Source organism: Amphiprion ocellaris, chromosome 15 (genome assembly GCF_022539595.1).
Source record: "Amphiprion ocellaris isolate individual 3 ecotype Okinawa chromosome 15, ASM2253959v1, whole genome shotgun sequence".
NCBI lineage: Eukaryota > Metazoa > Chordata > Actinopteri > Pomacentridae > Amphiprion > Amphiprion ocellaris.
In genome coordinates this window covers 34,023,034-34,047,640 of record NC_072780.1, presented here as the reverse complement: position 1 = coordinate 34,047,640, position 24,607 = coordinate 34,023,034, and the positions used below count along the sequence as shown (strand labels likewise).

Genomic DNA, 24,607 nt, shown 5'->3' with positions numbered 1-24,607 from the left:
AACGCTATGGTGGTAGCTGGCCCTTTTAATTTTTTAATGGAGATTTAAAAAAAAAAAAAAGATAAATGCTATTAAAAAAAAAAAAAAAGCAAAGCAAAACAAAAAAACACATTACTTGAAATTAAATTTGGGGATGTTTACAGTCAAATTAATTAATACAAATAATTAACACAAATGAATAAAAAAAGGAAGACATCCTATTTTTATGAAAAAAACTGCAAATAAATCAAATAATATTTGAGGATACTTACAGTCAAATTAATGAATATAAATAATTAATATAAATAATTATACATGTAAAAATTAAAAAATATTTTTTTTTAAATTAAAATAATAAAAAGCTGCAAATAAATAAAATAATATTTGGGGATGTTTACAGTCAAATGAATTAATACAAATAATGAAAAAAAAATATAAAAATGAATAAATTCACGTTTTTTATTAAAATAATTTTAAAAATTGCAAATAAATCAAATAATATTTGGGGATGTTTACAGTTAAATGAATTCATACAACTCAAAAAAAATCTATCAAAATGTATTTGTGGAGCACTTTGCAACAACATAACTAATTAATAAAAAATAGATATATAAAAATGAATAAATAAATGTGCTAAAAGAATAAAAACTCCAAATATCTAAAATAATAACTAAATAATTAAAATATATCATAGATTAAAAAATAGTGATACATCAAAACATTTTTTGTTTTAATTTAGAAAAATAAAATATCTTGAAATTGTTGGCTTTTCATGTATATCTTTATCAGATAGAAATGAATATGAAATTAATCATATTCATCTCCATAATTACAAATACTGTGGAATTTCAGCCTCATTACGTATTATTATCTGGTAAAGTAGTATTTTACATAACTGTGGTATGACTTAAGCCCTTAACATTTAAATTACTCAGGTAAAATCATTCCATAAATAACACAAATGGTCTGAAGCCAAATATTTACATTTGTTATGCCAGTTCATAATGTCATAAAATAGCCATTTAAATGTAAAGCCAATTTGAAAAATTTAGCAAATCAAGAAAACTAAACCAAACCTTCACCTGTTTTATGTGCTAATATATATATATATACATATATATATATATATATATATATATATATATATATATATATATATATATATATATATATATATATATATATATATATATATATATATATATATATATATATAAAAATGTTTACACTCAGTGATGCTAATTAGCTGTTAGCTAACTACTAGCTAGCTTGTGTGTCACCTAGCAACCACTTAGTTTATCTGGTTGATACATTAAAGTGTTTTTACAGTAGCTAGCGGGTTAAATGTGTTATTTTAATGAGTTACTGTTAAATTAAAGTTTGTATTGTTGGTTAATAATTCATTTAAAATCAGTAAATCGGGATTATTTTGCTAAGTAACGGTTTTTTTCCTATTCGGGCTTCTGCGCACACTTTCTGCGCACACGCCATTCCTCATCTTCGTTCCATTCATGAAGCGGCGGAGCTCTCCGGTAACCGGGAGCCTCACGGAGGACTGCGGGCCCTTTAAGGGTTATGTAGCGGGGCAGCCGATGTAGGACGAGCCGACCGTCCCCCTCCTGCGTCCCGCTGCCTCCATCATGGCCTCCACACCGACACCGACTCCGCCGACCATGAAGCCACCAGCCAGCGGCCCTTCCCTTCCCGGAGCGGAGACGGACGTCAAGCCGAAGCAGAGGCACCGGTAGAGGCGAGCCGCGCCGGGGAGAGCCGCCTCACATCCCGCCCCCCCGGTCTGCTCCATGCCTCCGTCTAAAGCCAAGAACAGCGAATCCATAAAGAGGGGCGCGAACCCGGGTGGCGGCGGCGGCGGCGGCGGAGCCATGAGCACGGACCGGGATTATTCCGTTAATCTGTCGGTGCAGCAAGTGCTGAGCCTCTGGGTGCAGGGAACGACGCTGCAGCACTTCACAGGTAGGAAAGGTGCCGTTATTCCGTCAGCGGCGCCGTTTAACGGCCGCCCAGCGTCCATTTTACCGTTAAATACACCGGGGATGGGACTGACAGCGGGGAGGGACACCGGACCTCTGGGGCTCCTCAGCCCGCACACAGAGCCTCTCTGCCGGCAGGACCACAGCCCGAGAGCCGCTCCTCTGGTCGGAGGATGAATAATGACAGCAGGCGGTTCATAATGGTGGGCAGGGGCTCTGCTGGTGAGGGGCAGTTAGTGATGGGCAACTAGGGGCAACTAGGGGCAGTTAGTGGCGTCAGTGTGGCTGATGGAGGCTCCAGAGGATAGAATCACTGTTTTTCTGGATGTAGATTCAGTTTTAATGTTGAACTGTTTTTCTTCACTGGTTCATTTCTCACTGACGTCCTGCAGCTCAGTGGAAGGAGAAAAAACTCAGACGTGTCTTTTTCTGCAATATCATCCAACTTTATTACCATGTTTATAAATTTAAATAGTTTAATGTAAATTTTACAGCCTCTAAAAACTCAGTGTTTTTATCCTCAGTAGAAAGATGTTTCTCCATGCTGGATGGATCCATCAGTAGAAAGATGTTTCTCCATGCTGGATGGATCCATCAGTAGAAGATGTTTCTCCATGCTGAATGGATCCATCAGTAGAAGATGTTTCTCCATGCTGGATGGATCCATCAGTAGAAGATGTTTCTCCATGCTGGATGGATCCATCAGTAGAAAGATGTTTCTCCATGCTGGATGGATCCATCAGTAGAAAGATGTTTCTCCATGCTGGATGGATCCATCAGTAGAAGATGTTTCTCCATGCTGGATGGATCCATCAGTAGAAGATGTTTCTCCATGCTGGATGGATCCATCAGTAGAAAGATGTTTCTCCATGCTGGATGGATCCATCAGTAGAAAGATGTTTCTCCATGCTGGATGGATCCATCAGTAGAAGATGTTTCTCCATGCTGAATGGATCCATCAGTAGAAGATGTTTCTCCATGCTGGATGGATCCATCAGTAGAAGATGTTTCTCCATGCAGAATGGATCTCCAACCTGCTCCTCTGTTCTCTGTTTCTGAGCCATGCTGCGGTACATTTTATTTTCTGCTCTGAGGAAACACTTCCTGCAGTTCAGCTGAATATTCTCTGAATTTTAGTCACGTGACTGTTGGTCTCAGCTGAGTCGTTCATGGCTTCACGGTTTCGCAGCAGAACACATTATTTTTTGTAGCATCATTTTACTGCAAATGGTCTTTTTTGGTGATTTTTTTAAACATGACATGTAGAATAAAATGATTTTATTGAAATAACCCGATTTAGGCTTAGATTTCAGTTTGGTGAAGGACGATCAGAAAGCTAAAAATATGCCAAATCTTTCTGTTTTTACAGTTTTCTGCCTCTGATAAATGGTGTCGTTTTAGCATTTTTTAAATGGTACACGTATTTGTACTGACAATGTTCGATTCATTTTAAATTTGGAGCATTTAAAGCAGTTTTGTATTTCTTGTTTTTTTTTTTTAACTGAAAGCTGTTAAACTTGCTGACATGTTTTCGTTTTCAGAGTTATTGTATTGTATTTCTGTTAACAGTTTCATGCTACGTGCCAACAAACTAAAAATACCTGCAAGCTAATTTTACTTTATTTCACATTGACACACTGGACCTCCACAGACTGAGGTGACTACTCAGGTTTTAGGGAGTTTTAAGGAACATGAAGGAACATTCAGAGTCAAGTTCTCCTGAAACGACCCAGAGAAGCCACATGGATGTTTAATCTTGTTCTCTGCAGGCTCAACTTCTGCAGTAAGAATTTGATAAAACAACATCTCTGGCTGTCGCCTCGCAGCTAGAAGATCCTCTAGCTGAGGAGTTTTCAGTCATTTTTAATAATTTCTGAACAGATTTAAGTAATTTTGGTCTCAATATGGTTTGAGTCATTTTGGGAAGATTTTTGTCATTTCTGACAGCTTTTGTTTAATTCTGGACAAATTTTCTGCGATTTTGGATCATTTTCAAGTCATTATGGATGGTTTTTACAGCATCATGGACAAATTTAGTGTCAATCTGCAAATGTTCAGTCATTCTGGATAATTTTTTATCATTTGAGAGAAATTCTGACAGATTTTAGATCATTTTCCAGTCATTTTAGACTATTTTCATGTCATTCTGAGCAAATTTTCATCATTTCATTTCTGAAAAATCTTCTGTAATTTTGGATCATTTTTAAGCATTTTGGACAACTAGAAGAGCATTCAGAGAGCTCAGTCCTCCTCCAAGGCTGCTCATTCCCCCATATGTCAGAAATGCAGCATTTGTTTATTAGTTATTGATGATCAGAAATCACAGCAACATAGAATGTGTCCATTTAATATAGATGAACCCACAAACTAAATGACCTTGCTCTGAGCACAGGCGTGTGTTCTGCATGTGTACGTTATGTACGGATACCGAATCATGTGACCTAAATATGTAGCGAGTGGCGGGAATTGATGGGACTCAGAAACACCCCCACAATTTAATCAATTGTTCCTTGGATCATTTCTGATGGATGAGTCCTGATAAGTCCTCAGTGGTGGATTTGTAGCAGGATCACAATCGTGATCATGTAGTGTTCACTTGTTGTCATGGTTACAGTGACGCCGTGCTGCTATCTGGCAATGATACAGGAATCTTTAGCAAATCCGTGGATCCAGACTATAAGCTGCATCACTGCCAGAATCTGATCACTTGGTTCTTGTGTCATTTCTGACCTTCCCTGAAGATTTCATCCAGATCTGTTTGTCCATTTTTGAGTAAAGTTGCTGACAGACAGACAGACAGACAGACAGACAGACAGACAGACCAATGCTGATCGTCACATAAATTCGTTGCATTCCTTGGCAGAGTAAAAATACGAATTTTAGAGGGAAGAAAACTGGAATTTGTGTAGAGAAACAACAGAATTGTCCAATTGGACTTCTCTGGTAGGTTCTTGAAGACTCTCGAAGGTTCTTGAAGGTCTTCAAGAGCCAACCAGAGAAGTCCAGTCATCTTGGATGGGAGGTGGAACGTCTTCCAGGTCCATTGGACGTCTCTTGTAGGTTCATCTGGGATACAAGAGCTTCAACTGGAGGTTCAACTGGACTTCTCTCTACCAGAGAAGTCCATTTGATTTCTCCTGAAGCTCCTCAGATCACCGTGACCTGGATGACTAAGAATCTCCACAGATAATAGATTATTCTGCTGTATAAACAAAAGATTAGAGAAGTTGTTGAGTTCCTGTGGAGTGAAGCAGAACCGGACGTATGGTCGACTTTCAGCAGAGCTTCTTCTTCTGAAACTTCCTCTGTTGAAACGCATGAAGGCGGTTGGTGACGCTGACTCAGCAGGAAGCCGTAGATGTTAGCGGAAACCGAGCTGCAGCAGCGATGAGGCGAACATGAGATAAGGAGGAACCTCGAACAACAACAGCTGAACACCGCCATAAACCTTCAGAAGCATAAACCCCTCTGGTCCGTCTCTGAGGCCCTTAAACAAATGGACTTCCTGTTTATGAGACGTAGCAGTTTCACTTCAGCAGACCCGGAATAGAACACCGAATATAAATATGAGAGACTGCTGCAGAGTGCTAGAGAGACTTTTTATTGCTCAGGTTCTGTTTCTGACATTTCAGGGGATGTTCAGACTGACGTTCCTTCACTGGTATCTCAGATGTTTGTTTATAGTCCTGATGGAGAGATATCTGTCTCCATGGCATCGCCCAAGAAATTCATCAGCAGCTTGTTTTTGTAGAAATACTGTCTGTTCACCTGGATAACTAACAGAAGAGTTTACCTGGTAGTAAGATAGTCTGACCCGATAATCACTGGTAGTCTGGGTCCTTCTGCTGTATTTTGCAGGAACTCATCAACATGCTCCACCTCAGGCCTTCAGTCCATCCCAAATACTGAGTTTTTTGTTCCCAACATGCAGCAGATTCTCCTCCTTCTTACTACTTATTTTTTTTCTGTCTATTTGAAACTTTCAAGTTAGTTTCAGCTCTTTCTGGGGTGATTTTGTGTCTCTGTGCAGCCTAATTCAGACCTTAATTCAGTAAATCCAGTTTCTGCTGCAGCCTGAGCTGGAAGCTGCTTCACCAGGTTCCTGTTTTCAGAGTTTATGATGAAATAAAGTCACAGCAGCTCCATCTGCATCACCTCCCGCCAGGACAGATCCATCATCTTCCTGCAGAGCTTCTGCTGTTCCTCTCTGACTCTGATCGGCCACTAAAACGTGATCCTCCACTTTATTCTGATTCTTTGCTGTAAAGCTGACAGAGCTGGTGTGGATTAGCTGATTAATGACTCGTATCTGTGAACATGACGCAGCACTTTAACACCACGACCACCTGAACCGTCTGCTCACATTAAACCTGAGGTGCACTGAGTTTCTATCAGCAGTTCATCAGGATCTTCACTGGAGCAGCGCCACCTTCCTGTAGACGTTCATTTAAAACCAAACAACAGCTTCTTTAACTGAACCTTTAAATGTTGAAGCAGCTGATTTATCCTCCACACGTTTTACTGACGTTTGGTTCTCAGCAGGTTTTCAGATCAGACTGTCAGCGACAGACAAACGATTCAGAAGCTTTAAACTGCTGGAAAATACCAAAAATACAATAAATGTTACAGTAATATCAGCAGGATTATAGTTAAAGGAATAAAAAATTAAAGCTCCTGCACTGTAATATATTTTTATAAATTATATTAGGTAACATCTCACTGTCACTTTGGTGGTTTTATATGCTTTTTGTTAGTTTAGTCTAGATAATAATAATAACTTTATTCATATAGCACCTTTTAAACACAGAGTTTACTAAGTGTTTTACATTTTAAAAAAGGAGAATCCTCAGGAAGATCACTGAACAACAGAAGGTCACACAGAAGGAAAAAAGACCAGAAAAATAATAAAGAGAAACAGAGTTAAACACGATAAAAGATTTTTACATATATCAAGACAACAGACACCAATGCATGCAAATGAAACAATAAAAGCACCAAAAATGCCACATCAAATAAGGAAAAAAGAAGAATGAGAATAAACAAAAATAGAGGATAAGACCATAAAATAATAATAATAATAATAATAATAATAATAATAAATTAGTTTAAAAAAAAAAGATTACAAGACAATAAAATAGACTGAAGCAAGTCTAAAAATGGGTTTTAGGAAGAAATTTTAAGAATCTAGTGGTTAAAAACAAGCGTTTTCCTGCACTTTTTATATTTTTAAAATAAATGTCTTATTTTTGCGAATTATTTGGCTAAGTTGAGCCTCAAACAGTTATTTATTGGAACCATCAGATTTTTTTTCCTAATAATTGAAGTTAAAAATGTACTTTTTTTGTTGATTTCCATGTTTTTGCTGGCATATTTGAACGTTTCAGGGTAATTTTGACACTTTTTGGGGTGATTCTGTGTCTTTTTGTGGTAATTTTGGCCATTTTTGAGGTGATTTTGCATGTTTTTTGTGCCAAATTTGAGTTTTTGTCACAATTTTACCTGATTTGTGGTAGTATTGGTCCTTTTCGTGGTAAATTTGGCCATTTTTGTGGCGATTTTCCATGTTTTTGCTGGCATATTTGAACATTTCAGGGTAATTTTGGCTCTTTTTGGAGTAATTTTGCAAGTTTTTTGTGCCAAATTTGAGTTTTTGTTGCAATTTCACCAGTTGTGTGGTAATTTTGGTACTTTTTGTGGTGATTTTAGATGTTTTTCCTGGCATAGTTGAACCTTTCAAAGTGTTTTGGGTTCTTTTTGGGGTGATTTTGGCCAACCTTTTGGTAATTTTGGTCGTTTTTTTTTTGTCCCAAATTTGAGTTTTTGTTGCAATTTCACCTGTTTTGTACTGGTTTTGGTACTTTTCCTGTTAAATTTGGCCATTTTTGTGGTAATTTTGGGTGTTTTTCCTGGCATATTTGAACGTTTCATGGTAGTTTTGGCTCTTTTTGAGATGATTGCTTGTCTTTTGTGGTAATTTTGGTCTCTTTTTGTCATGAGTTTCCAGCTTTTTTAGTTATTTTAGTTTGGTAGAACTTTGCTTGGCTTTACTGGACACAGCAGGAAGAGTTTCTGTTTGGAGGAAACTTTGTAGCAGCTCCTTAATCCGATCATCAGAGGTCTCATACAGTGATGTGAAAAAGTATTCCAGAAATCTACTGTTTTTACATATTTGTCATACTGAAATGTTTCAGATCATCAAAATAACATTAATATTTCTTCACTGAAAGAAGAATTCTGTCAGTGGGTGTTGGAGTCCTCCAGGACTGTCCCTTGTGTCTGATCCTGTTCTGGTCTTCATGGACAGGATCTCAAGGTGCAGCTGGGGTGAGGAGGGTGTCCGGTTTGGGGACCTCAGGATCTCTGCTTTTTGCAGATGATGTGGTTCTGTTGGTTTCCTCAGACCTTCAGCAGCACTGGAGCGGTTTGCAGCCGAGTGTGAAGCGGTGGGGATGAGGATCAGAACCTCCAAGTCCGAGGCCATGGTTCTCTGATGGAAACCTGTGGATTGGTCCTGCTGGGTTGGGGGGGGGGGGGGGGTGGCTTCCCCAAGTGAAGGAGTTCAAGTATCTCAGGATCTTGTTCAGGAGTGATGGGAAAATGGAGCGTGAGATGAACAGGAGGATTGGTGCAGCGTCAGCAGTAATGAAGGTGTTGTACTGAACCGTTGTGGTGAAGAGGGAGCTGAGCCTCAAGGAGAAGTTCTCAGTTTACCATCCATCTACGTTCCAACCCTCACCTATGGTCATGAGCTCTGGATAGTGACCCAAAGAATGAGATCGTGGATCCAAGCATCTGAAATGAGCTTCCTCCGTAGAGTGGCTGGACTCAGCCTTAGAGATAGAGGGAGAAGCTCAGACATCCAGAGGGAGCTCAGAGTAGAGCTGCTGATCCTTCACCTCTGAAGGAACCAGTTGAGGTGGTTTGGACATCTGATTCAGATCCTCCAGGGAGACTTCCTTTGGAGGTTTTCTGAACACATCCTCCTGGGAGGAGACCCCGAAGTAGACCCAGAACCCTCTGGAGGGATTATGTATCTCATCTGGCCTGGGAACGTCTCAGGATCCACCAGGAAGAGCTGGAAAGTGTTGCTGAGAGGAGGAACGTCTGGAATGACCTGCTTCATCTGCTGGATCCATGACCTCAGATAAGAGGAAGAAGATGGATGGATGGATGGATGGATGATGGATGAATGATGGATGATGGAAATTCTGTCCAAAAAGAACATAAAGCTTCATCTGGATGTGCTCCTGTGGACTGATGAGTCAAAGGTGGTAGACATGGGTCGCTACCAATCTACCAAATGACCAAATTCATTCAACAGCTGGCTTCAGTTTCACTGTCTACACTAACAAATGGTTCCTCCCAGGCTGGTTGAACCTAAGCATCACTAGATAGAACCCGTCATCATTGTGAAGAAGCCAAAGGGCCTCAAATAGCAGGACATGATGCCACATTCTGAAGAGATTCAAGAACAGATGAAGTCACTGACGTTCATCCATCTGGAGGGTTCCAAAACCATTGCTGAGGCTCTGGGACTCCAGAGAACCTCAGTGAGAGACATTATTCACAAATGGAGGAACATGGAATAATGGAGAACCTTCACGAGTGTACCAGCTACTACTGATCTAGAACCATCTAATGTGGCCAAAGTAAAACTGCTCTGCAGAGAAGAACATTCCTCCATGGATGTAAAAGATGATCACAAGCTAGAACAAACATCTAACTGTATTCCGTTCAGGAGGAGATAACTTTTCCACACACTGAGCTCTGCAAACGTTGAAGCTTTAGTCCAGCTGAAGATGTTCTCTGTGTGTCTTTGTTTCAGAAGAGTGTTTCCGTTTAGACCTTAACATCTCAAACTTCTCAATGAGTTGTTTTCTCCATCTCACCTCGGATCCATCATCACGCTCTGCTGCCCTCAGATCCTCCCTTCGTCTCCGGTTCTATCTTTGAATCCTGACCTGAAGCTGCAGCACGTCTTTATAGCTATATAATAATAATAACTGTGTTTATAATTCACAGTTTAAATCCAGAGTTTACAGACAGACAGCATGTCACATTAAGAAAAAAGAAAAAGGAGGATAAAAGAAAGTGGAGGTTAAAACCATCAAAACGAGGCCAAAAGTTCTAATACAAACGAGCATAAAATCACATTAAAGCAAGTCTATAATAATGAGTTTTAAATAGTATTGTTAAAGACGAGACTAGTAGATAAAAACTAACTAGTCACTACTTTTTCTATATTTCTTAAATGTCGTCTTATTTTTGCTTTTTATGTGAGATATTTTATTATTATTATTATTATTATTATTATTATTATTATTATTATTATTATTATTATTATTATTATTATTATTATTATTATTATTATTATTATTACAGCGTATTAAGATTGAGATCGTCCTTCGACTGCGGTTCTGTCCATTTTTTATGTCTTTGTTTCTGGACTATAACATGAATAAATGGGAAATTCTCTGCCTCATCCTTCAGGATTGTTTAAAGGAGCTGAACCAGAGAACATCTTTCTGATTGCTCCACCGATCGATTGATGGCAGGTTTTCTACAGATGATCTAGATTAATGAACTCTACCCGCAGCCTGATGAGTCTAAATGAGTCATAAATCATCATTAAAGCTTCTGTCTGCAGCTGATTAAGTCACTAGAAGCTGCTAGAAGCTTCCTGGTGCTGATTTTGTGTGTTGTGGTGATTTTGTCTTTTTGTGGTGATTTTGTGTCTTTTTGTGGAGGTTTTGTGTCTTTTTGCAGTGGTTTTGTGCCTTTTTGTGGTAAATTTGCATCTTGTGGTGATTTTGTGTCTTTTTGTGGTGATTTTGCATCTTTTTGTGTTGATTTTGTGTGTTTTTCTGGTGATTGTCTTTTTTTGTGTCTTTGGGGTAATTTTGCCTTTTTTGTGTTGATTTTGCATCTTATTGTGTGTGAAGCGGGAGACTTTATTTCTTTATTTCTGAACACTAACATCAACATATCTGAACTTATCTTAAACTGACCCTTTAAAATGAAACCTTCTGCATCTGATCTGAGACCAATTTCATCAGAGAGTGAATTTTTCCTCCAAACTTTCTTCCTTAGAGACCCGGAGAGGAAACGCTTTCTGACATTTCTCAGCACAATAAAGTTGAGAGGGAATATGAACTGATCTCTCTGAACTTTGGTCCTCAGACAGTGGCAGGACTTCAGCTCTGCCAACAAATAATAAAATTAAATGTCAGTCAGTTTCCAGAGTCAAGGCGACATCAGAAAGCTCAGAGACCCGACGGTGTCATCCAGTGTCTTCATATCAAATATAACAGACTAAACCGAATCCTATGATAATTGTATGACATTCCTGTAGCTGTTTTGAGGTGTTTTTCTGACCGTCCTTCCTGTCTGTCCTTCCAGAGATGTGGTACTGGGTGTTCCTGTGGTGTCTCTTCTCGTCGCTCTTCGTCCACGGGGCCGTCAGCCTGCTGATGCTGGTGATGCTGCAGCGCCACAAACGAGGCCGACTCATCACCCTGGTGCTGGTCAGTGTCGGCTTCCTGGCCTCCCTGTCTGGAGGAGTCATCACCAGTAAGTCCTTCTGGTCTCTCTCTGGTTTCTGTTGGTGTTTTCAGACTGACTGAAGGAGACCAGAGATAATGGACAGACACATTTCAAACTAATCTGCTGCTTTGTTTACGTCTAGTTTGTTTTGAAGCTCAGGGAGCCTCAGTGTTTCTAAATCCAACATCACTAAATACATATGTACATACACTACCAGTCAAAGGTTTGGAGTCACTTAGAAATGTCCTTATTTTTGAAAGAAAAGCAGTTTTTTTCAATGAAGATAATAAATGAATTATAAATCCACTGTAGACATTTTTAATGTTATAAATGACTATTCTAGCTGGAAACGGCTGATTTTTAATGGAATGGAATAATTTTTTTCACAGTTTTTGAGTCAGTTTGGAGAAGTTTCAAGGTATTTTGAACCAGTTTAGAGTCAGATTGGACATGTTTTTCTGTTTTCTAGTGAGTTTTTATCGGTTTTTGTCATTTTGGACAAACTGTGAGTAATTCTGGATGAGTTTTAATCAATTTACACAATTTTGGAGTTATTTGGGACAAAGTATGAGTCATTGTGGATGATTTTGGAGCCGTTTCAGACCATTTCTTAGACAATTTGTGAGATGTTTTAGTCATTTTGGGCAAGTATTGAATCCTTTAGGACAACATTGGAGTCATTTTAGACAACCTGGACAGGTTTTAAGTTCTTCTGGACCATTTCTGAGATGTTTCAGACGAGTTATTATCCTTTTAGACAAACACTGAGTCATTGTGAACAAATTTGAAGCCAATTTGGACCATTTCAAAGTCAGTTTGGGTCAGTTTCAAGGTAATCTGAACCAGTTTTGAGTAATTTTGGACAATTATTGAATCATTTAGGACATTTCTGACTCATTCTGAGCAAGTCATTTTAGCCACTTTAGAGGAAACCTGGACAGGATTGTAGTTATTTTGGTGATTTTGGAAACTTTTTGACTGATTCTGGACAAGTTTTTGTCATTTAGAATTTTTATTTTTTGGGGGGTCATTTTAGACCATTTTTGAGGAAGCCTAGAGGAGTTTTAAGTTACTCTGGAATATTTTTAAATAGTTTTAGACAAGTTTCTATCATCTTGAACATATAAAACATGGGAAACATGGAATTTTCTGGGTGACCACAAACTTTTCAATGATAGTGTATTTAGGTCACGTGATTCGGTATCCGTACATAACATACACATCCATAACACACGCCTGTGCTCAGCGCAAGGTAATTTAGTTTGATTTCAGCCATCGTTAATGAGCCAACGGCTGAGCAGCCTTGGAGGAGGACTGCGTTCTCTGAGTGCTTTTCTTGTTTTGTGGATTGTGTTGACAAAATGTTGCATCAACTTAATAATTTAAACTCAAATTGCTTTCATTCATTGATATAAACCTGAATGCAAGTTGAGATAACTTCTTGAAATTGACTTGAAAGTGAGATTTTTCTTCACCTTGAGGTCAGGAATTTAAATCTAAGGTTTCAAACTGATAATTAAAATACCTTTAATTGTAGAGGAAAAGCTAATTCGACTGACTCCTGATACAAACGGTTGCATTTGTGGTTATTGCTGAACCCAAACCTTCATATTTTGCCATATAAGTTTTCTACAAATCTTAAAAGAAACGGCAGCAGCAGAGAGAAACCCACTAAGATGATCAGTGATTCTGGTTCTCGTTTCAAAGGTTGGCTTCCCCACAGATTGCTAGGATGATTCCACCTTTAATCAGAGACCTAGAGCTGTTTTCTCGTGATTTGGTATCCGCACATAACGTACACATGCAGAACACACACCTGTGCTCAGAGCAAGGTCATTTAGTTTGTGGGTTCATCTATATTAAATGGACACATTCTATGTTGCTGTGATTTCTGATCATCAATAACTAATAAACAAATGCTGCATTTCTGACATATGGGGGAATGAGCAGCCTTGGAGGAGGACTGAGCTCTCTGAGGGCTTTTCTAGTTGTATCTGTTTCTGGTTGCTCCTTTATTTTTCTGAACATGCTCCTCAGCTGCAGCAGATGTTATTTCATCTCTACTTTGTCATTATTTACTTCCACTGAGTGTAAATAAACGTGAACATCTTGTATCGTAGTTCAGGAGCTCTTCAGACACAAAGCTCTGTATTATTAATGCTCAGTAACCAGTGAGCAGACTGTTGACCGACTCCATGAGTCCCAACGTTTGGCTCAAAGTCAAACTGTTTGCAGAGAAACGACTGAGCAGAAGTGAAGGAAAGGTCAGAGGAGGAAATGTCAGCTTTAAAGCCCACAAATACTCCGGTTCAAGCACTTCTCTATAAATATCTGAGGTCAGATTTCATTAAATGTTCAGCAGAGAAACATGGGTTCTAGTTTACAGCGTTTCTGTTCATGTACTCACAGTAGTAGATCAGTACTGACAAAACCAACTTAGAAACATGACGATGGTTCTAAGATAAGGTTGTAAGATAAGATAAACCTTTATTTCTCCCCAGGTCAGGGGAAATTTCCAGTGTTCCAGCAGCAACATCTTTCAGAGCAGCACTAACCATCCATCCATCCATCCATCATCTATACACCTCTTAATCCTCACTAGGGTCATGGGGGGGCTGGAGTCTATCCCAGCTGACTCAGGTGAAGGCAGGGGACACCCTAGACAGGTCACCAGTCTGTCACAGGGCTACATACAGAGACAAACAATCACTCTCACATTCACTCCTACGGGCAATTTAGAATAATCAATTAACCTCAGCATATTTTTGGACTGTGGGAGGAAGCCGGAGTACCCGGAGAAAACCCACGCATGCACAGGGAGAACATGCAAACTCCATGCAGAAAGATCCCGGGAAAGCCGGGACGTGAACCAGGGATCTTCTAGCTGCAAGGCGAAAGTGCTAACCACTACACCACTGTGCAGCCCAGCACTAACCATATGTATAGTAATAATAATAGTAAATATAATAACAATAATATGTATAATATATACACGAATGAGGAATGAGAAATCAATACATTTTTGCATTTTTTTTGTGGTTATTTTGTCTTATGTTGATTTTGTGTCTTTTTGTGGTGATTTTGCATCTTTTAATGGTGATTTTGCGTCTTTTTGTAGTGATTTTGCATCTTTTTGTGGTGATTTTGCATCTTCTTTTGGTGATTTAGCATCTTTTTGTGGTGATTTTGCGTCTTTTTGTGGTTATTTTGAAAATTTTGTGGTTACTTTACATCTTTTTGTGGTGATTTTGCTGGACGCCCCTCATTTGGATAAACTATCTCAGACTTCAGCTTTACGGAACATGAAACTTTCTCAATAATTCCAGCAGAATGTTTTGCTCAGCTGTCGATACTGAAGTGGAATCACTGGAATGATGCTGTTAGTCTTTATGTTGTAACCTGTCGTGTTTCCTTCCAGGTGCGGCTGTGGCGGGGGTTTACCGGGTAGCTGGGAAGGACATGGCGCCGCTGGAGGCTCTGGTGTTGGGCGTCGGTCAGACCACTCTCTCTGTGGTCATTTCATTCTCACGCATCCTGGCAACGCTGTGAGGAACCAGACAGAACCCATCAGAGCCTTAGAGCTGTGGAGGTCTGGGGCTGGATGCAGGACAGAGCGCCCCCCAGTGTCTCTGCAGTGTTACTGCTCAGAGGGAACTCCACCAGGATGCTCCTAAAGCCATTCTTCTGTTTCCAGAGTTCAGTTCTTGGTGCGAAAAGCCTTCTCCGGACATCCAGATGCCTTCGTGGCCCTTTGAGACCCCTGAAGGCTTCTGTTGGAGAAAGAAATCTATTTTTTAACCCGTGGAACAAAACACATGATCCTGAGAACAAAGCTGATGTTCATGGAGCCGACAGCGTTCATCAGCAGGAACAGCAGTATTAAACATCACCTCCATCCTTTGGAACGGCTTCAGGAGCTGCAGCATCAAGCTCCAGAAGAAGATTCCAAGTTTGCACTTTGTAAATGTTGGAGTGAGACCCGTGGAGGTGGAGGAGAAAACCAGCAGCAGCACTACGTTTGCTTTGTCCTGATGAAATATTGATGTACTGTGTGCCAACAACAAACTCTGAGTGGAACTGAAGGAAAGTTTTGGTAAAATGTTCGATCGCTTCCTGTCGGGGAGTTAAAGCTGCAGTCGACAGGAATCGCTGAAAGCTGTTAGGAAGGAGAAGATGTGAGATATTCAGACAAATACAAAGATAGTCGAGCTAAAAGTCACCATTCAGTGTTTCCACCCAGATTCAAACCACCTGAACCCTCAGTCTGGACTTTCTGTTAGGGATGTCCTGATCAGAGATCAATACTGGGCCTGATCAAGACGGTTTTTAACTGTCAGCACGAACCTAAAAAATGTTCTTCTTTTACATCAAACAGGCGTCGTAAACTGAGAGCACAAACTGGACAATAGAGATTCAAGCTTTAATTTTTAATATCAATAATCTACAGCATTATTAATCAATTTATAATCAATAACACAAATTGATGATGTCGCTGTTTCAGTCATGTAATTTAAAAGGCTGTTAATGTGTGACTGTGACATAAAAACTCTTCTGGTTAATCCCAGCTCGTATAAAACACACCAGCCCTAGTCGGAGGTCATTAAGTATAACAGAAGTCTTTGTCACGGTGCCTGATGTTAGCCAAACTCCCACAATGCTCTCTGCTTTCCAACATCAACGTTTATGTCCTCTTTACATGTACAGGTGGTCCTCGGTTTATGATGTACAGCGTTTCATCGTTACGTGGAACTAGTTGGTGAGCGGAGTGGATGAATACGTCGTCACACGGCACTATAACACAGCTTTGTTTCCATTCTCCGGTTGGACACCACCTTGGATTGTGCTACATTCGCTAACTTTTTCCCTTCATTATGGCTCCCAAGCGTAAGTCAGACTCTTCTGATGGACTTCTGATTTACATCTGGCCGTAGGAACAGAACTCCATTGTAAGCCGGGGACCCCCTGTATTGTAGTTTAAATAATTTCCTTAATATTTACAGCAATATCAATCAATAATTGATGAATTGATGACCTAAATTCAGATCAATAATCATGTATCATGTTGTTGCCAAAGCTGCCGACTCATCATTCAAGCCACAAAGGCAGCCGCGATGTTTGTTAATGAGATATATTAGCAAATATATTCCTCGTTGATCCTTTAACGTATGAGCATTAACCTCCTCAGAAGTCTTTGTCATGATGCCCAATGTTAGCTAAACTCCCACAATGCTCTGCTTTAACATGAGCTGTAGTCGAATGGTACGTGTCCACAGAATCCGTCGATTTCACGCATCCCATTCATTGTCTATGTGAAACGCACCGCATTGAATGCTTGTTCCGTTGCGTTGCATTTCGAGCTGCGATCCGGTGCGTCTGTCCGGAGTTGCCCACATCTCATTAGCAGAAAGTAGAATTTGAGACTACTTTATGCAAATTCGGTGCAGCGAACGAAGGCCCGACACATCACGAAACTTTCATCAGACGTCTAAACTCGCCATCGCTGAACCCTTGTTCTGTTGATTTTGAGTCTTTTTGTGTTGATTTTGTCTTTTTCTGGTGATTTTGTGTCATAAAGTAGACTCAACTTCTACTTTATGCAAATTTGGTGCATCAAACGGAGGTCCAACGCATCGAGAAACTTTCGTCAAACGTCTAAACAAGCCGTCATTGAACTAAAACCAGGACAGATTCAGCAGATTATTTCTCGCCTCAAATGCTTCCAGAAATACTTCTCACTGAACTGTCTTCATAATAAAAGAGAAAGTTTGCGACCGAGCCGCCATGTCGGTCCAACGTTTCTACTGAACTGCGATTTTCAGATGCGACGTGTTTCCATGTGAGAAAATCCTGTGGACACAGCATGAGTCCTCTGGTCTCTACAGGATTAAACAGGAAGCAGCTCCACCTGGTGGAACAACCAGGAACTACAGCTGATCTACATTTACTGACATCATTTAGAGAAAACAGGTTTTCTACATCAGTACAAACATCACGACCACCTAGAGAACATTAACTAACAGCCTGGATGCAGAAGTGCATTTCTTTCTTAATGTACTGCAGAACTGTTGTCAAACATGTACTCTGAATCGATTTACTACCTTTATTGTATTTGAAGTATTGTACTCAGTAAATGTTATCGGATCAGGACTCAGCAGATCCTACGTATTAATGACTCTGATCAGGACGTCCCTAATTATACGATCTCTCCAGTTCTGGGTGAAAAGTCCTGTGATTCACGAAAACTTTACAATTTAATTTAGCGGATGCTTTTATCCAGAGCAACATACATCTGAGAGTAGATCCAACTACTGCATCCTGACCTTCTGAGGTGAAGTCAGGACACTAATCACTGAGCTAACCAGCTGCTAAACCTCACATCACATTTTCTAAAGCCTGAACACTGAGCCAGGAGGAGATGCAGAGTTCTGGTTTCCTTTCAGATCATTTGAGTTTCCTGAAGGTTAAGAGGGAACCTTCACCAGGTGATGCCGAAAAATCCTGTCTGCTGCAGCTTTAAAGGAGAAGACCTGTGTGATGTCTGCTCTGTGGACATGAAGCTTAGCTTAGCTTAGCATAAAGACTAGAGACCGGGTGAAACAACCAGCCTGGTTCTGTCTGAAGGTAAAACTGATCCTCCGACCAGCCAGGGTGTGATTGTAGATGAACGCTGTTGTTGTTTACTCTGGGATAGAGCTGTGTGTGTTTGTTTTCCCGCCTCCAGAAGCAGGGCTTTAAAGTGAGCAGACCATGGAATCATTGAATCTGACACAAAGCTCCTTTCGGACCTGAACTCCTCTCCATTAATCTGACAGCATCTCAACGTGTCGGCTTCAAGTCTGAATAAACGTCCTGCTTCTGAAAGAGTCAGAGCTGCAGATTTACCAGGTCAGACTAGAAAACATTTCACTTTTTCACAACAAATCACAGGTTTGAGCTGCAGGAGGTCACTTTAACAGATAGAGACACAGACGTGACGATCGTTTGAGCTGTTTAAAATGATTTGGAGAAGAAAGAGAAAGATGTTTAAGACTTTATGATTTCATATCTATGAAATTACAGAGTTTTTATGGACTGAAGTGTCCATAAAAAACTATGACTTTACAGCAGTGAAGACAGAATCTGTCACAGGTCAGATTAATGAGACTTATAGTAATAAATCCAACCCAGGACCTAAAGTTCAGTTTGTTGTTTTCAGCTGTTTTTAAGGATTTTATTAAATATCTGCAGCATCAGCAGGATGAATATGAGCGTCTCCAAAGAGAGACTTTAGTTCATTTATGCACAACAGCAGCAGCTTCTTTAACCCTCCTGTTGTCCTCATTTACAGGCACCAAAAAATATTGTTTCCTTGTCTAAAAAAATAATAAAATTCGGCAAAAAATTCCCCAAATTTCTGAAAATTTGCAAAACCTTCAGGAAGAAAATTCCATTAATTCCTTAAAAGTTTCCCTTAAAAGTTTTATTTAAAAAAAATAAATAAAAAAAAATCCTCAAATTTGGCAAGAAAATTTTTGATAATATTTTTTAAAAATGAGTAAAAATCTTCCAAAAAATCCTAAAAATATCTAAAGTGATTCCATATATATCTGTAAAACTTCTAATATTTTCTTAAGAACATTCACATAAAAATCAACCAAAATCCAGTGAAATTCGCTGGATTTTGGTTAATGTTTTTGTGAATGTTCTTAAGAAACATTTTTAACATTTCTTTTTTTCCACCAAAAAATGTTCAAAGATTTCCCAAAAATGTTGAATATGTGGACATCAGAAGTTTCACTGTGAAAATATAATTTTCTCCACATTTTCAAACTTTAAATTGGGTCGATTTTGACGACACGAGGGTTAACTACTCAATTTAACAAGCTGCTGTTAGATTTAGTCTTTTGTATATTAATATATTATTACATGTTGTAATAGCAGATATTGTACCATTTCTCTCAGAATGTCATCATTTTAACAGATTAATGAAGCATCAGTGGACTAAAAGGACTAAAATGCATCAAATTAGAATGTATAAATAACTAAAAAATGACCACAAACAGATGTGAAATGACCAAAAACTCACAAATAGATGGAAAAAATACTACAAAGATTCAATTTGACCACAAAGAGACACAAAATAATCACAAACCGATGACAAATGACTTCAAAACACGCAATGTGGCCTCAAAAAATACAAGAAAAAGATGCAGAACGACCCAAAATGACACAAAAGAGCCACGAATGACCATAAAAACATTCAAAATGACCACAAAATAGAACGTATAAAAGTCACAGGTGCAAAATGAGCACAAAGAGACACAAACAGCTATAAATAACTGCAAAATGACCACACAGAGGCTGTCAATATAAAATATTTTATGTAGTAAAACTAAAGGTTTGCTGTAATCCTGGAAAAATGGAAAATAACTGTTCTTGTCCTCTTAAATAAATAAGATGTTAATCAGAGAGCTTTAGAGATGCTGCTAGGCAGAGCTAGGCTAGCTGTTTCCACCTGTTTCCAGTCTTTATGCTAAGCTAAGCTAACGGTCTCCTGCTTCATGGTCACAGTCCAGACACCAGACTGCTGCTCAGAAACCTGACAGAAAGCGATGAAGCAGTTTGACGTCAGTGAAGGTTTAGTTTGGTTCAGGTGTTTTGCTGCTGATGTCTCCAGACTAACTGGTGTTTCTGAGTCCTGACTGCAGAAAATCCTGCAACAGAATCATCTCCCTGTGGAAAGCCATCCACCCTCCTCCTGGAGAAGGTCACTCACATCCTGCTGCTCTTCTCCTCTCCGTCTTTGTCTCCGTTTTAACCCGTGTTCCTTAAGTTTAACTTTGCACGTTGCACTGACTTTGATCTGCCTTGTTTTAGCACCGATGCGTCTGGTGTGACCCGTAGACGGTCCTTAGCGACGACGGACGCTGATGAGAACAAACTGGACGAGGAATGTGTTCATAGCTGCTGTGTTCCACCTGAAAGTTTTCGTTTGTTGGCCTTTAAATCTTCCCAGAACTGAAGCGAGGTTGAGATGCCAAAGTTTCACTCACATTCTAGCTTTATTCATGCTAATTTCTCCTTTAATTACCAGGATTTAGTGGTTTTATTGAGTTTTAGGAACATTTTGCACTTTGTTTTCGCTCATTTGATGTGAATTTGACTAAAAAAATGACGTGTTTGTGTCATTCAGTGCGTCTCGAAAGGTGAATGATGTTACTTCAGTACCGGCTCAGCACACAGGGGGGCGCTGCTGCACTGAGCAGCAGCAGCAGCCAGGAGGATGATTGTGGGTTTGGAAATATGAACATTTGACAAGAAGATGTTTTAGTGACATGGAGGGGTCGTCTGCACATCATCTGCTCCCCCTGATCGAATGTCTAAACCTTCAGGGACCAAACGTGACTCGATGATGATGTCACGGCGGTGAATCTGTGAAAACGTGAGCGTTGATATTGATGTTGTTGTTGTGTTCGTCTGGTTGGTTGTGCATGTGAGTAGTGTAACAGGATGTTCATTTTATCGTTGGGGATTTTAAAGTGTCAGAAAGGCGAGGACCTGGCAGTAGACGACAGACAGAACTACAGAACTGGACTGAGATCAGTTCATCCAGAGCTGGACAGACTTCACCAGGACGGATATGGCTTGAACCTTTAATAGCTGAAGTTGTAGAAGATTCCCTCTTAAACAGAATGTTTTAGAAATCCTCCACAACAAATGAAGTCTCTGATTAGTGGAATCTGAAATTATTATTCAAACTGGTTCAAACTGACTTCCAGACATGTCTGATGGTGGATTTTACTGGTCAGGATGATGTTATTGATCATCAAACTCAGCTGTTAAATGTTAAAATGCTCTTAAACTGTCTGTAAAGGACGTCTGGACTGCATTCTAAGTGTCTGATAAGTGGCGTCTGGAAGTATTATTAAGACTAGTTAAAACCACTGTCAGATCTGTGTAATTCATTTTGGACTAGTCTGAATAATGCTGTTTATGTCTGTAATGTTAGTGTGAAACTGTCTCAGCACTGCATTCTAAGTGTCTGGTAGGAGGCGTCTGCAAATATAGATGACAGAAATGTCCAACTGTTGCTTTTACTGGTTAGAATGATGTTGTTGGTCATCGAACTCAGCTGTTAAATGTTAAAATGGTCTTAAACTGACTGGTAAAGGATACCAGAATGGCAATCTAAGTGTCTAAGTGGTCTACTAGTTTTACTAGTAGTTAAATGTTAAAAGGTTGATACACTGTTCGAGGAAGGACATCAGGACTGCATTGTATGTGTCTGATAACTGTCATTCTAACTGGTCAAAACTAGGTAACAGAGATCTCTAACTGGTTTGTTTTTCTGGTCAGAATGACGTTGATTGTCAAACTCAGCTGTTAAATGTTAAAATGGTCTTCAACTGTCTGTAAAGGACGTCAGGACTGCATTCTAAGTATCTGATAAGTGGCCTCTGGAAGTATTATTAAGACTAGTTAAAACCACTGTCAGATCTGTGTAATTCATTTTGGACTAGTCTGAGTAATGTTTTTTATGTCTGTAATGTTAGTGTGAAATTGTCTGGGAAAAGACATCAGGACTGCATTATAAGTGTCTGATAAGTGGTGTCTGCAGCTATCATTCGAACTGATCCAAACTAGTTAACAAAGATCTCTAACTGTTTTGTTTTTACTAGCCAGAAAGATGTTGGTGATCATCAAACTCAGTTATTAAATGTTAAAATGGTCTTAAACTGTCTGGGAAAAGATGTCAGGACTGCATTTTAAGTGTCTGATTAGTGAAATCTGAAACTATTATTCTGACTAGCTCAAACTGAATTACGGATATTTCTAACGGTTGTTTTTACCAGTCTACTGGTTTTACTAGTAGTTAAATGTCAAAAGGTTGTTAAACTGAGGAAGGACGTCAGGACTGCATTCTAAGTGTCTGATAAGTGGAATCTAAAACCATCATTCTGATTGGTCCAAACTGAAGTCCAGACTCTCTAACTGGTCAGAGTGGTTACAGATATCTGGATAAAGGTTCTTACTCGTCCTTGATGGTATCTTTAGTACTTCTAGTTAAATGTTTGAACAACTGGCCTCAGAACAGCTGACGGGAACAAGCTAACCTCTGGATGTCAAACAGCTGAAGATCAGTCGTGATGTTTTTTTTTCTGCTCCAGGTCCATTGGTGTTTATAAGGAGACTTCCAGCGACCAATAATCCCCCGTAGACTTTTAAAAATGCCATAAATAATCTGTCAGACTGATAACTGAGTCTTCTGTCGTCCAAATGCCACAGATTCCCCCAGGACTGTGTTCCAGATGATGTGTGAATGGAATAAACGGACAATCCAACCAGAGACTATGATGTACAAAACCCAAAGTGGCGCCTGTAGATAATGTACCATATGTTCTTTTTTAATTTTGTACCAGCCAAACGGCTGATATTTATAACTATTGCCTATTTATGTACAAACTGTTCCCCTGTAAATACCCAGCAGTCGGTTGAAATAAAACTCTTTTGCAGTATAAATCCTCAGGAGTGTTGTTTCCAGTCTTTATAGATCTGATTTATCTCACAGAATCAGCAGCAGCGACTCGACTCGGACTCTGGAGGAATGTGAAGGGTTCATCCATCCTCATCCTGCCTCTTCGCTGCTCCCAACCATCATCTCCATCCTGGTTTATGGCTTTTCTGCTGCTTCTCCTCCTCCGCCGTCTCATATTCACAGTCTTTACCGTCAAATGTTCACCTGATTCAGTCTGAGTTGAACTGTTTTAGATATTTTTAGGAAAACACTGTAGGAGCTCTTTAAATCGGTGAAATCTGCCATGTGGTGTGGATTCAATCAGGCCTTTAAAGTCAGTAATGATGGGGGCTTAATCAGCATGAAAGTGAGAAAAGCTGCAGATTTTTAATTGTTTTGTTGACTTTAAAGTTTAAAAAGCTGCAGAGTTTTAACTGTTAATTAGAGATTTATTTAAAATTAACCGGCGTCGATTTTGGAGCATCTATCTGAAACGTAAGATACATTTGTGGACCATAACTGATTATTTTTATTCATGTTTTTGTATTTAAATTCTATTTTAGCCAGTTGTGCGCAGCAAAAACACAATGTGAACACAACAATGTTAAATTATCACTTTATTTAGACATCTAGCAGCTGTGAAGCAACATTACCAGTCATTCAGGATTATGATTTCAGTATGTTTATGAATGTAATTCCACTAGCTAGGTATTTAGCGTATAAGCGAAACGAGCTAATACGCTAGCTAGCTATTTGTGTGTTAGCATAACGAGCTAACAAGTATTAGCGTAATTCGGTAATACGTGAACCAGTCTTAATTAGCCAGCTAGCTTAGCGTATTGTAGTACTAATATGTTAATACGTGAACCTGTTTCAGATAACTGGCAAACTACTTAGCTCCCGTATTAGCGTAACGTAGTAATGACATGTATTTGCTTAACGCGACGCTACATACGAGTTAGCATAAAGTGCTAATACTGGAACCCGTGGTGCTAAATACATTTTCTACTCTGCTTGTTAGCGAGCTAACAAACAGGCAGCTACAAGACAGAAGCTTTCTTCTTGAAGAAACGATTTCAGCAGAGAGAAAAAATGTGAAACTTTATGACAGAAACGTCAAACAAGCATTTTTTTTAAACATTATTTAATTTGATTTTGATTTGTGTTTTGTCTTTGACTCGAGTGGTCATTTTGCATGTTTCAGTGGAAATTTTGTGTCTTTTTGGGGTGATTTTCCAGCAAGTTTTTCCCAGAACTCAGATGTGGTTTTCCTCCTAAATGTCATGTGTCTATCTGCTGGGCTGATGAAGTTCTGAGGCTCAGAAATGATGGAAAAGTCCATGAAAAAGTGATAAATCTGGACCCTGAAGAGGTCAGTAGGGAGGAACTGATTAATTTTTAGAGGAATGATGCAGCAGGAAGTATGTAATTTAATGACATTCAGTGCAATAATGTGTTTCTAACGTTTTTAGAATGATTTTGTGTGTTTATGTCAAATACTTTCAGGTAGTTTTTGATTTAAAGTTTAACGCTACAACAGTTGAATTTTCAGTCCATTGTTTTATTTGACTGTTTGTTTCTGTTCTATTTTCTCTATGGA

At 39.3% G+C, this 24,607-nt stretch overlaps 1 protein-coding gene across 1 annotated transcript; it reads left to right on the top strand.

The window, feature by feature from the left end:
• Nucleotides 1-1,470: 1,470 nt before the first annotated feature.
• Nucleotides 1,471-23,012, top strand: tmem170b (transmembrane protein 170B). Its single transcript, XM_023279925.3, has 3 exons — nucleotides 1,471-1,953; nucleotides 11,370-11,540; nucleotides 14,932-23,012. The coding sequence occupies exons 1-3, from the start codon at nucleotides 1,782-1,784 to the stop codon at nucleotides 15,060-15,062; spliced, it is 474 nt and encodes a 157-aa protein (XP_023135693.2). The 5' UTR covers nucleotides 1,471-1,781; the 3' UTR covers nucleotides 15,063-23,012.
• Nucleotides 23,013-24,607: the final 1,595 nt, after the last annotated feature.